The 14,021-nt window shown below is 41.8% G+C and overlaps 1 protein-coding gene across 11 annotated transcripts in view; it reads left to right on the top strand.

Moving 5' to 3' along the window:
- Positions 1-14,021, top strand: part of PRDM2 (PR/SET domain 2) — a 119,362-nt gene that overhangs the window by 64,348 nt on the left and 40,993 nt on the right. For 8 of the 11 annotated variants that reach the window (XM_030763910.2, XM_089900875.1, XM_022598665.3 and 5 more), the window contains one exon: positions 10,349-10,459. In XM_030763910.2, coding sequence (XP_030619770.2) covers positions 10,349-10,459 — 111 coding nt within the window. Of the gene's footprint in view, positions 1-4,678; positions 5,121-6,663; positions 6,722-10,348; positions 10,460-14,021 lie in introns of those variants that run through there. The other 3 variants (XM_089900916.1, XM_089900911.1, XM_089900935.1) reach the window with 3 other exon arrangements.

The raw sequence follows: 14,021 nt of genomic DNA, 5'->3' as shown, positions 1-14,021 counted from the left end.
CTTTTGTGAGCTCTTCCTCCTGGACTTCTTTGTTGCCTGAGGGCGTTATTTTACCTCTACACTGGCAAAAGAGAGAAGCAGCATCAACTCGGGACCCTGTGGGATAATCCTTGGAGAGCACCGAGTAAGATTTAGTGTTTCTAAAAGGCTGTGATCTCAGTGCTGGAGCCTGCTAGCAGAGCTGGAGCCCCCGTGGCTGTGGGCTGTAGCTTGTAGCTTGGTTACTAGCAATTCCCTGAGCCTCCTCGCTGTACCTGGCCGGGTGGTTATTTACATCACCCCACCCCACCCCCCCTCTCTCTCACTCTCTCACTCTCTCACTCTCTCACTCTCTCTCTTGCTGTTTCGCTCCCACTCTCCCCCCTTCCTCCCTCTCTCTCTGCCATCCCCATCCTTCCTGCCAGCTTCCTCCCTCCTTCATTCCCTTCTTTATATTTTTAATGAAATACACATTTTCTGGAACATTTTTTCCACTCAGGATTTGCTTCTTGTTGACATTAGTAGGGCCTTTTTTGCAAAGGGGATTGCTTTTCACAAAGTTAGACATATAACTTCCATTTTAAATATCTTTGGGGCAGACATCTTTGTAGTCATATGTATGTGTTCCCTTATAGCTCTTAACAAAGTGCCTTGTAGGTAATAAGCACCCAAGAAAATGATCAAAATACTTCTACTTCACTGTTATTCCGAAACTTCACAGAGTACGTAGCGGAAAAATTTTTTTATCTAGCAAGAATAATGAGCTTGGGGTAAATTTTAATAGTAGTCTGATAAAGAAAGGCTAATACATGTGAGGATGAGATGAGTTGTTAAATAGGCTAGTAGGATTTTGTTTTTAGGTGGAGGTCTGTAAGAGAAAAAATCTGGAATTGAATTTATATGTAACTTGTGATGTTAAAAATAATTGCTTTGTGAAGAGAATACAATACATTTTAGTTCCTTCTCTGCTTCTTGAATCTGAAAGACAACCTCACATCGGCAGGCGGACTCTCAACCACTGCGCCACCAGGGAAGCCCCACTTTGAGTTTGTCAGAGGGGTGAATTTGTGCTACCCCGGCTACATGCCTAAGCCCTGGAGAGCTCCAACCTCTTTTCCGATGGGAGCAGAGATGTGTCATTTCATACGCTCTGATAGAGGCGCATCTGCAGGCGTGAAAGGGGCTGGAGGACAGTTGAGGTCTTGAACAGAAGGGAATGAGCTCATTTAGCAATAGTGATGAAGAGTCTTACAAATTATACTGGAATAAAAGCGTCTCATTTCATGGTAGATCCCAGTGATTTGGTAGTGTAGTAGCTATAAATTCTTTTGTGTTTATAAATGAATTGCTTAAACCTCTACCAAAATATGTCATATTCAAATGCCATTGCCAACTTTTTACATTTTAGGAGAAGCAAAATAAAAGCTAGTGAACAAGACTCTCATGGTTATCAGAGTTGACTGCCAAGACATTGACCCTCAGCTTATACCTGGGAGGTACTCAGGGTGATTGTTTAAGTTAGATTTTTGACTTAAATAATTATGGGTATGGTAACCAAGTGCATTGAAACAAGAAAAAGAATAGGGGGTGTGTGGCTTTTCAGAAGGAGGAGACAAATCCGTTTTTTGTTTGAAGTAATGTGGTGCGTGGCAAAGAGAATTGAAGGGTATATACCAAAAGGCTCACAGTGGCAATGTGAATGCTTAAGCAGTTAGGGCTGTTTAATAATGTCTGTTATGAATGCAGTTGACCCTGAACAACATGGGTTTGAACTACAGGGTTCCCCTTATATGCGGATGTTTTTCAGTAATGAAAGTGCAGGACTCAATGACCTGAGGTTGGTTGAATCTGAGGATGCAGAAACCCAGCTAGGGAGGAGCCGCGTATACGGGGGGCTGACTACAAATTATACAGAAATTTTCAACTTTGTAGAGGGTCAGTGTCCTGAACCCCCCTGTGCTGTTCAAGGGTCAAATGTATTTTAAACCCCAAATGTCACTGTATCTCTGTTGTGGATTTGGTGTTCCTGGGGAGAGTGCATTCTGGACACTGCTGCGGGGTACAGGTAGGAGATGGAAAAGAGAAACACTTCAATACTTTTTTTTTTTTTTTGTGGTACGCGGGCCTCTCCCGTTGCGGAGCATAGGCTCCGGATGCGCAGGCTCAGCGGCCATGGCTCACGGGCCCAGCTGCTCCGCGGCATGTGGGATCTTCCCGGACCGGGGCATGAACCCGTGTCCCCTGCATCGGCAGGCGGACTCTCAACCACTGCGCCACCAGGGAAGCCCCACTTCAATACTTTTTGCTGTGCAGGCAAAGTGGAAAGTTGAGGCCTTTTCCAAACTGTACTGATGTAAAACTGCATATGTTAATCTCAGCCAAAAGAAACGTTTTCTCTTGTCTCAGTAATTTTGCTTTTGTAGTAGGTATTTCTTTTTAAAAAATCATTTATTTTTTGCCACATGTAACCAAATGTTCATCTAGAAAAATTAGAAAATACAAACAGATGGAGGAACAGGTATCCTACCCTCATCAATAATCCTGTCACCAGGAGCCACCTGCCAACATCTTAATGCAGATCCTTTTGGTTTACATCTGTGGATAAACTTTAGCCTGATTTTATTAATTGGTGTTATGGCTTGACCATTGTTCCTGTGGGCATTTCTGTATACAGATGTAAAGGATGAATTTTACATGTTGCAATTGTGTTGCCTCAGATTTATATCTAGATTTTACTTCCTGAAAGTATTTTTAAACTAAGTTTTGTAATTAATTCATCAGGATATAGCATTGTAAAACTTATCATGGGCTTTGGGAGGAGAAAATAGACTTTCCTTTTGCTGAGACTGACCAATTCTCGAGGGTGTGGCTGTCCCCGGTGTTTTAGGGTCGCAGGCACTTGTAACAGACCACCTCCCTGCACAGCTCCCAGGCCTGGTTTGTTTGGCCACAGGGGACTGACACCTGAACTTTGAATTAAGTTCTTTACTTTGCAGTTGCCAATTCACTTTTTATATGTAAGGTTTTCAGACTTTAGATACATTTTTTTCCCCTGTAAAATAAAGGCTACTGAAAATCCATGAGAAGAACTTGAGAAATTAAAATGATTGTAAAACAGAACAAGCTAGCAGCTTGTTTAAGTTTCAGAGGTATTTAATTAGTCTCTAACATTTTGTTTATGCCACAAGACTTTTTGAGGTTCCCAGGAGTGTAAGGAAATTTGAAGCTTTCTTAATTTGAATTTACTGAAGTTTATTTGGGGAACCATTTCTAGTGTTTGGAATTATCCAGTCAAAGCCACTAAAAGCCTTTTTTAAAAAAAGAAATTAAAAGCTCCCTTCAGATGTGATCGCTGTTCTTCCATCAGCCTGACATTTGGAAGAGGCAGGGAGCCAGAGCCTCCACAGCAGCAAAGACTGTGCCCTGCTCCCCCACCCCCCCCATCCCTCACTCGGGCTGCAAGCATTCCAGGAATTTATACTGTGATCTGCAGCGCTGAAAAATCCAGAACTTTGTTCCATTGTTTCTGTTGAAGCAAAGCCTAGAGTCCTGTTTTAATACCATGAGCAACTTAAAACCAGAGAGGTTTTATTTTTATGATTTGCCTCCAGGATTGCAGACAGCTCTTGGTGAGGAGTTTAACTACAGAAAAAGATTTGAAATTTTGCCCAAGCAGCATAACAGAATTTTTTTACTACCAGGTACATTTCAAGGTTATTTTCTGTGTGAAAAAAATCTGTAGAAAATGTGTAGCGTATCACTTTCGTAAAAACCAACTGTTGTAGCATCTTACTGCTTTAAATTTCTCTCTTTGAAACACAGTGGACTGATGGGGCTAAGGCCACAAGTGGTTTGTTTACCCACTGGTCTCACCTTGGCCAGTTGTAACGGCCACTTCTGATCATCTGATAAACACGTTCTTGCGTGTGTGGTGACATTGTCGACCTTTACACAGGGAAGCCTTTCTGGTTGCAGTTTCTCACGTGTGGCCTGCTGCCACAGGTTTCCTTCTGATGACTTCCAGGGTAGTAAACTCAGTATCTTTTTCTTTTTTTTTTTTTTAAAGAATACATGAAGGGACTCCCCTGGTGATCCAGTGGTTCAGACTCTGCGCTTCCACTGCAGGGGGCACAGGTTCGATGCCTGGTCGGGGAACTGAGATCCCACGTGCCGCGTGGTACAGCCCAAAAACCAAAAAAAAAAAAAAAACCAACAAAAAAAATGAAGATTATTGAAATGACCTGTTACTCTTCGTGGAAAACCTAGTTTTGTATATCCGTTTCCAGCTGCTTTCCTCTCCACTCATCACACCCACTGCAGAATGTTAAACCTCTGCCAGATGTGAAACAGCGCCGAGGCCTAACTCTGACCACCCTCAAGGAGCTCACACAGCATCATTTTGGCCATTCTTTCAGCTGACAGTTTTGCTGTTGTCCGTTGGTTTCCCTTCCTTACTGCCTGATCTGCTAGAGATCTTGTTTGTTTGTGGGGTTTTTTTTTTTTCATCCTATAAAGAAGTCATTTAACATGAACTTTATGCTTTTTCCCCAGTTAAGCTTTTCATCTTTTGGGCCTGCTGTCGTGAAAACCACTCCCTTGCCTTTCAGATATTGAAAAAGATGCATAATGACTTTGTATGTTCATGATGAATTTCTCAGACTTGCCTGAAATGCATATGGCACTGTTAATTCTTTTCAAGGGTGAAATTGGAACCCACAAAGTGTCACTAACAAGGCTGTTAGAACACGGTGGATAGAATGGTGAGTTGGATGGGAATAAAAGTCCCAGTTTTACTACAAACTTGCTGTGAGATTTTAGGCAGTTCTTGTAAATGAGAGAAAGCTCAGAGAAGTGTGTTTGTGAAGTTTGGTTAAACCATCTTCAAGGCTCTTTCTACTTCAAATCTTAGGGTTCTTCTCTCTCTTACCCTTTAATACAGCCCATTAATTCCATTATTCCATGTCTGTTGTCATCTCTAAGATCTGTATCCTCTGCTTAGCTGAATACTTTTTTGAAGCCTTTCTTCAACCTTGTGTGAAAGCATGCGTCCAGTCTTCAGATTTGGAGCCTCTCATTTCAAGATAGAAAGAAGAGAAAGATTTTTGCCATAGAATGGTCACAGAAGGAGGACAGTCTAGATGGTAATGTCATAAGCCTCGGGAGAGGGATTTTAAGATGTTAAGCCCATCAAACTGATCAGACTGTCAAATGCCAAAGAGAGACTTGGGGGCAGATAAAGAAATTAGGGGTTTTGTGATTACAAGATCAGAGGTAACCGTCCGAGTGGAGTTCCGGTAGTGAAGAGAGGATGAAAGTTCCGTTGCAGGGATGAAGGGCTGAGTGAGTGAGGAACTGGAGGCAGCAGGCACACCCACCCTCTGGGGGGTCAGGGTTGGTCCCTGTTCAGGTCAGCCTATTTCCTTGATGACCTTTCATGGTGTGATTGTGGGTCTTGCCTGGTTTGGAATCATCTTTGCATCTGAGTAAGGCGGTAAGCTCCCCAGACAAAGATGGGCTGGACCTGCTTCCGTGCACTGATACTGAATTCTGATTTTAAGCTTCAGAGTGGGGTAGCTCCCCAGTGAGGAGGCAGGCAGTGCACGTAGAGTTACATATGGTTCTAAATTTAATTCATTTCAATCACCAAATGCATGAGCCTTCACTGTTGTGATGAATTTTTAATGTAACTTGAGCAGGCCTTCTAGAATTTTGCATTCTCTCTGATGCCTGAACATTTTTAACTGAAACATTATTCTTTAGAATTTCCTGGTGTCTGTCTAGCTCATCAGAAGAGTAGAAAATAGTCCAGAACTTAAATTATTCATGTGATGCTTTAGGCGATTTTGGTTTTGCACCTTGCATTGCAGGCACCAGCAGCATAATGCCACATGCTGTCTTTAAAATGTAGTCATTGTGGCCGTCTGATTTCTCTATATGGTAGCTGTTTCTCTAGAAAATCCAATTTTATTGATACTATTTAACATATTTGCTCGGATTGGGGTTCCGTGCTGTTGACTGATAACTTGCTTCTGGCATAAGATAAAATTGAACTGGAAAAAAATCTCCATTCCAACTTGATCATTCCTTTTCTTTAAATGTAATGAAAGTCTTTATATCACTTTTCTTTCATTTGCCGTTGAAAACGAGTGAAATAATGGATATAAAGTGCTTTGTAAAGAATGTTTATATTATGCATTATTGTTCTGAAGAACTAAATGTAGTAGAGCACTTTTGGTATCGTCGTGGTTGGGTTTTAATCCTGACTCCTCTAGAGATACTTCAGTTGTGTGACCTCCGGCAGATGACTTCATGTCTGTGGTGCTTGGGGGTCTGTAAAATGAGAGGCATGGATTGGGACTTCCGGGCCGTCTAGCGGAACGGCACTTAAGTGGTAAGGACATCAGTCTTACCACATGGGCATGGGATAGGCCTGAGAGTAAGTATACCACATCCGATCCCCAACTAAGAACCAAAGATTATTATTTGGGGGAGGGTGGTGGGGGGAGAACCTTGCTGCAGTGGATAACTGCTGTTTTCCTTCCGTTTCATTCAGTTTTCTTCATCTTTATGTGTGTATTTCTTTTCCTTATATACATGAAGTTTTGTCCTGTCCTTCATTATGTTCTTTGTCATTGTCTGCATTCCACTTTCCTTGTGTTTCATTCCTGTGTCTTTCTTGTTTAGACCATCTGGAGCACGCAGCTGGCAGAGCCTCTATGTAGGACCCTTCAGGAACCTGAGGGTAAGTGCACACGTGTACTTACCAGGCTCCCAGCGGCTCTGCCGGACCAGTCCTCCAGGCACCTCCTGCCTCACAGACAGGAACTAACACATCTCCCTCCCTTTGTAAAAGTCCTTACAGGTTGTTTTTGGTTATGAGTTGTTTTTGTTTTTGTTTTCTTTTAAATTGATTGCATATAGAACAAAAACCAAGTATCAGGGGGGAAAATGTATTGATTTAAGGAAATATAGCAGGTGCCACCGGGTGTTATTACAATATTTGGCTTTGTGAGTGACACTAGGCATACCTAAGTGTGAGTCAGGATACCCGGGTTCAGACTTCTGTCATAGTTTGATCAGTCAGTCCCCTTGGGACCCTGGTCTTCAGTTTCTCTCAGAAAAAATAGCAGGTAGGACAGGTGATTTCAGTAGCCCCTTCATCTCTAGTCTACACTCCTAATGGGAAGTAGCTCAGGTATTAGATGATTCTGATAAAGATTGAGAAAATCACTTTATGTATCAGATAATCTCAATTCCATGAATGAGTGATGATTAGATTCATGATAGACTCATTTTCATCGTAAACTAAGTCTATCAGTGTTCACCAGAGGCACTCAGGAGGTAAATTTAATGGTTCCATTTCTTAGTTTTTAGAATTGGTGCATTAGTGTTACTCGAATACTTAAAAAATGTTTATAAATATGTAGACTGTGGAGCCCCGTATTGGTTTAGCCCAGTGGTTCTTAATGTAGAGAGACAACCCCTCCCTCCTTTCGGGTGAGACTTAGGCCACATCTGGAGACACTTGCTCGTCACAGGTAGAAGGAGGGGCATGCTATTGGCATCTAGTGGGTGGAGGTCAGTGATGCTTCTGAGCGTCCTCTGATGCTTCAGACAGCCCCACAGCAGCGAGTGATCTCTCCAGATGTCAGGCGTGCTGTGGTCGGGACGCTTGTAGCAGCCTGTGGTGGGTACTCTTGTTTGTCCTCCGAGTAGAATGCACATGTCCCGCAAGTGGCGTGTCTTCCCAGGGCAGATCAGGCTTTCCTGGTCCTGGTGTTCAAAGAGGATACCAGGGGTGGCACGGGGGTGGGGGGATCTGAGGGTGGTGCAGCTTCTCACTGCTTAGGTTTGGAGAGTCTAAAATTAAGGCATTTGACATTCAGTATCAGCTAGGTGTTCTAATATTCTTTTATGCAGGGAATAAAACTAAAAATAGCACTTTTACCTTTTATATGATTTCATTCTTAGTACATATTAATGAATGGTACTGTTCAAGTTGTGCTTTGCTTTATGTAAATCTAGAAATTTTACTTACGTAATAGTCTATTTATACATATAGGCCAGTTTATTTTTTTTGTACAACCTGCTACCAGGTTCATATAGCACTTGATAGGTTTCAGGAAATTTTTTGAATTGCTTTTGCAAGGGATTGTATTACAACAAATTGACTTCTGTTATATTTTACAGCGTGACTTAAAAAAAAAAGTATGTAAGGTTTATGCGTAAGAGGTAGGGTTTACACCTCCAGTTTTACTTATTTCGAAAGTTCATACCTGTACAAAGTAGAAAGTAAGAGGTTAGTTAAAAAAAAGAAAAGGGTCACATTCGTTTGTCCTGTTTGGGGTACATGAGGTGGTACTGATATAAAAATTTGGGGGTTTTGATCCAGGGAAAAAACTGTCTGAATATAAGTTTTGAATCAGGTGTCTGTGGGCACTAGGAGCCCTTTCTGTGAACCTCATCAGACATGAACTGCACTTGCTAGAGCAATTATGTTAATAGTAATAGGTAATCATTTATATTTGCATTGTTTGCTACCAGCAGTCTGATGTGGGCGGGGCATCACAGACAAGGAAGGGCATATATCATCATGAGGATAAGAAAACTGGTTGAATCCAATTCCCTTAAAACACAGCTGTAGTTTTCAAGAGCCTTTGTCATCATCAGATTTAGGCTAAGTGCTATTAAGTTGACAAAGGGAGAAAGACTTGAAAGAGGAGGTTACTCCTTACAATATGAGAAGGTGTATTCATGTCCTTGCCCCTTGCAGAGGGGATTGGTTTATATCCCTTCCACCTGGAGACTTGAATGGGCCATCTCCAAGCAGACGCTCAGCTTCTGTTTCCACCAGAGTGTGTGGTTCCAGTGAAGTATATGCTTGTGTCCTGGGTTCCACTTCAGCTGCCTTTAGAAGTGAACGGATTGGTGTGTTGTTATCAGGAATTTGAGTGAAGGTTTTATATAATTGCAAAAAAAAAAGGTGTTTTTTTTTTTGTTTTTTTTTTTTTACAGGCTGAAGAGTTAGGGATTTAAAATGGTATTTTAGAATTTGTTTTTTAAGACTAACAAATTAAATGGCTGATTATTAAGTACTCTATACTTTATTTTTCTTGTTTGCATCTCAAGTATTTATCAAAATCTGGGGATGTTTTTTAGGGTTAATATTTGCTTTGTATTGTAATTGATGTTTCTGTTTTTAATCCTGATCTTTGCAGTGGTGGTATTTTGTGTCTCTGACCTCATTTTCATCTGTTGTCTGTATTTTAGTTAATTATTCTCCTCTCTAGTGATTCTCTGTTAAGGAGAATACCGTTTTCCAGAAGCTCTGAGTGGTTTCTAGTTTGTCGTTTTACTAGACCAGAGATAAAGGTGTCAGGATGCTTGTTCTGAAAGAGAAAGGACAGCTCTGAGAGCTGTTTGGGGCCTGGCTGGGGAGAGCGTTGCAGAAAGAGAAGGAAGGTTTGGGGAGATGGAAAGGGACTTACTCTGAATCTGAAATGGAAAACCAACAGCCACCAGGAGTAAGAAACGTAGAATGGAAAAAGTGGAACAAGGTCACAGATTCTGACTAAATCCCAAAGAGACTGAGCTTTCAAGCCTTCAGTATTAGTACTTCCACAGAGAATTGTTTTTCCATGTTGAATATCTCGGTGACTTTAGTTCATTGTTCCAGCTCATCAGATATGTGTTGCATTTCAGTCTTATCTTCTGAACTGTGTTGTCACTTGGAATGCAGTTAGTGTTTCCTGACTTCGTTCTGCGAGTTGTTAATGAAATGCTGAATTGTGCTGGACCTGGGACCCTCAGAGTGCCATGCGGGCTGACAGTGAATTATCCGGAGTTACTCTGCACTTGATATTTGAGCTGTGGTGCCTGGGAGCATCCCTTGCCATTCAGCAACATCTCTGCTTCTGTTGTTTTACTTTGACAAGTCTGAATAATGTCTTAACTAAAAGGGCCCAAGTTATAACATGTTATTTTTCTCTAATGTGCTTCTTACAAATATCTAGACTTCTGCCAGTTCCTATTATTTGTGTGGCGTTGAAATTAGTGCTCTTATCTAATTTTCCTGTTACATCAGTGTTGTTAACTTTTTTAGAGTATTTTACATATTAGTTTGATAGCTATTATAGCTAGGAGGGGAACTGTTACTCGAGATTCTCAAAAATATAGGATTTATGGGTTTCTTGTCTTTGACATAACTTAAAAGTATTCATATTCATCATCTTTCTTCAGGAATCTGAGGTGATAATTGCCTAGAAATATACAGTTTGCTGTGTTTGAATTAGTAATTGTCCCCAAGAATTCAGGATAATAATGAGTGACTGAACGAACAAAACAAATATAAATAAATATTGTGTTTCAGGGAAGAAAAAATCCCAGGAAAATAAAAACAAAGCAAACAAAACTGAAGACATACAGCTGAAGACAAGTGAGCCAGATTCCACCTCTGCAAATATGAGAGATTCTGTGGAAGGTAAGCTTGGGTTTTGGACCCATATGATTCGGGTATACATTGCCACCAGTTACTTTGACTTTGTATCTCCTTGGAACGCCCTCTGAGAATCATCCAATAACCATAAAGGGTTAAACAGCAGAAAGGTCGCCTGGATTTAATGTGGCAAGTTGAGCCTTACACGTCTCACCTCCCCTTCAAAAAATCATTGAAGACCTTCCTTGTTAAAAATGAAGTTATTCCCTGGTTAAAATAAAATGAAACATACTGTGTGATTGTATTTACTGGCAGGGACAGGAGGGGCCTCTGGGGTGCCAGTACTAGTCTATCGCTGGGTTGGGATGAGCACATCAGTGTATTTACTCTGTAGACATCTCACCTTGCTATGCTTTTCTTTACGTTTTTTACTTTAATTAAAAGCTCACTAAAACATATCAAGCACCTTTGATTTTATATATCAGAATAAAAAGTATATAGAATGAAAAGTTTCTGTTTTTTTTCTTAGAATTTAAATTCCTACTTTATCTCTTCATGTTTCTCCCCACAAATTTTTCTTCTTTAGAGCCCCTTCTGAGAATTCATATTCTAGGCCCTCCACAATGTAAGAATTCCCAGAGACGGGGATTGAATGTTACTTGGGAAGGCAGATTGCCCTGTGCCTGGTGCCGTCGAGACACCATGTCGAGACTCTTGCCAGTAGAAGTGAGGGGGGCGGTGTGTGTCTTAATTTGTTATGTGGCAAATTCATGCAACAGACCGGGCTTGCTCAAGAGTTCGTAGTGACCCAAACAGGCAGCTTTCAAAATACAGGCTGTGACTCTTTCAAAACACATTTGCAGAAAAAAAAAAAACCCAGCAAAATACTGTGAATGCCTTTTATAATCATTTTATTAGCACTGTTTGTGGGGATGACATTCGTAAAGGATTGTAATTTTCTGTGGCATCTTACGAAGCAAGAATAGACAAATTTATTTCCCAGAGCCCTATAAAAAAAAGTTCTGCCTGTTAATAGCAGGTTTGCTAAGACTTTTGTTTGAACAATAACAAAAATACTAAAGAACCTTATACTACTATTAGTGGCAGAATTAACAATCCAACAGTCCCCTCTCCCATTCAGTAATTCAGGACAGTTATTTTTTCCTAATATAACATCAGGTCCTGTGAAAAAAAGATACTTAATATTTTGCCTGCTTGTGGTGCAGCTGGTCAGTATTTGATTGGTTCCGTACCTTGTGGTTGTCAGCTTCTCCTGCACGTTCTGTTTGGTCCTCAGAAAGTAGTCTCTATTACTGAGCAAACAGTTCAGACTCTTCCGTGTGTTTCCCAAACCATCGTTTATGTTTAAAACTCACCAGACCTCGAGTGTGGCCACGCTTTGGTTCATAGAGCCATGCACATTTTGGTTCATATTACTTTGGGCAGTTTTAAATCTGGGATTGTTTACCAGTCATAGAAAAAATACTTCCATTAAAAGAAGCCATGGATTTTGGCTAAAAATGAACTGTATAAAGAAATTTTTGAGCCTTAGAGATGTTATTTTCATTTCTGTTGTCTCATTTTGATTTTTTTTAGCAGTGTGCTGGGTCTTTGTTGAAAATGTATTTGGAAAGGGAGTTAGCTCCTAATTTCAAATACATTACTACCATCAAATGACTGGTTTCCCAGTTTGAGGAAACCTCATGCAATTTAAGAAACATGTCTGGAGGAAAGAAGGCTGGTGTCCGTTTAGAGGCAGAAACCTTAATTGCTAGTGGATGGTAGCGGTAGATGGGGAAAAAGGAAGATGGATATTCCTAGGAAACAGCAGGAGGACTAGGACGGAATCACTGAGCTTGCATTAATACCTTGCATGTGCAGAGTGTGAAAAGGTTGGCTTTTAAAACCCTTCCTTGTCCCCTGTATCCAGGCAGTTACCAAGTTTGTTTACAGGACTCTGGTAGCGTACCTCCATGATCTGACCGCTTTTTTTTCTGCCTCTTCTGCTTCTTTCCGTTTCCATCTCTCAGTGTAGGTAGCCAACCTCTCCCTTCTAATGCCACTGCATCAGTATTGGTTTTCTGCCTCTTCCCAACCCCTTACTACACACTGCAGCCAAATCTCCCAAATGGCACTCTTCTGCTTTAAAATATCTTAATGGCTCCCCGTTGCCTCCAGCTAAGTCCACACTAATTTACAGTGTGCTGCATGTTTTGATTGCTCCTGCTTGATTTTCCTCTTCTATCCTTGTCCTTCAGGTTCTGCCTGCCTAGTACTTTCTCTAACAAGCCTCCCCTGATCAGTTAACCAAGCCGCTGGATGTTCCTCCCATGTGCTTCTGTCCTGTACCTTGTTAACCATGTACTTCCATAAGCTTGACCATTAATTCATTGTAGTAATGTTGCCTGCTTGCCTCGCTCCTGTTAAAGTGGAGCTCTATAAGGATAAGGATCTTGGTGGCTTCATTCACCTAGTACTGATGTGTAGTAAATACTTGTCCAGTGAATAGGGGGAGAGCCAGTTAATAGAACCAGGAGAAGTCAGAGTAGCTCTGCTGCTTCTACAGACCCATTCTTAACTCTTGAGGTATCTGCAGTAAAAGGGGTGTAGTTCCGCAGAGAGTTAGGTGGTCCTGTAGAGAAAGCGGCATCGTGGGCCATTCCCATCAGCGTTAAACGCTCTGTAGCAGCCCCTGTCTCAGAGGCCCTTGCTGTCCCTGTGTTTCCTTCTAGCCGCTACCCCCATTTTTCTGCTTTTTCCTTTACAGCTAAACTTGAGAGAGTTGCTTATAGTCTCCCTGTCTCTCCTTCCTTCTGTTCTCTTCTGAACTCCTTGAGGCCTCTGCCCCCACTACTCCATCAAAACTGTTGTTGTCACCATCACCACAGCTCCACCGTGGCAAATGGAATGTTCAGTTTTCACTCCCATTTTACCCAGCCCATTAGCAGTTCTGGACACAGCTGATCACTCCCTCCTTTGTTTAAGGGCCGCCACTCTCTTGGCTCTCCAGATACCTCCCTGGCCATTCCTCTGAACCCTGGGTACTGGAGTCATCTGGGGGACACAGCCATCCCCCGTCTTCTGTCTGCATTCGCTCTCCAAGTGACCTCGTCCAGACCCGTGCTCCAAGTGCCATTTCTAGTCTGAGGACTTAGCCATTTCTAGCCTTAGCCTCTTTTGGACCGTGAGTCATATATAACTACTTAATATCTTTACTTGGATATTTGTAAGGTACCTCAAACTTCAGCACATCCAGAGTAAACTCTAGTTTCCCCCCAACACACAGAAACGTACACAGACCAGACTTGCTTTTCTCTCCGTCTAATACAGTTTAGTGAGCAGGGTAACGGCAGTTGCTGTGGAATCCTCCTTGACCCTTCCTCCTCCACCACCACCCACCGTAGTCAGTCAACAAGCACATCTTGTCAGCTTCATCTCCAAAATAATCCAGAGTCTGACCACTTCCTACCACCTCCCCAAGCCACTCTCGTCTCTTCTCCTGGAGCATATAGTAGGGTTGCCTCCACCCTTGTCCACCTACAGTTTTCTGTCTTCCTCGTAGCACCTGGAGTGATTCTCTTGTATTTCAGTCGATCATATATTTCTC

This window comes from Delphinapterus leucas, chromosome 1, assembly GCF_059928025.1.
Source record: "Delphinapterus leucas isolate spDelLeu-1000000601 "Yukka" chromosome 1, BTC_Dleu_Yukka2, whole genome shotgun sequence".
NCBI classification, from domain to species: domain Eukaryota; kingdom Metazoa; phylum Chordata; class Mammalia; order Artiodactyla; family Monodontidae; genus Delphinapterus; species Delphinapterus leucas.
Note: the sequence above shows the minus strand (reverse complement) of the source record. Positions and strands in the feature narration are given on the sequence as shown.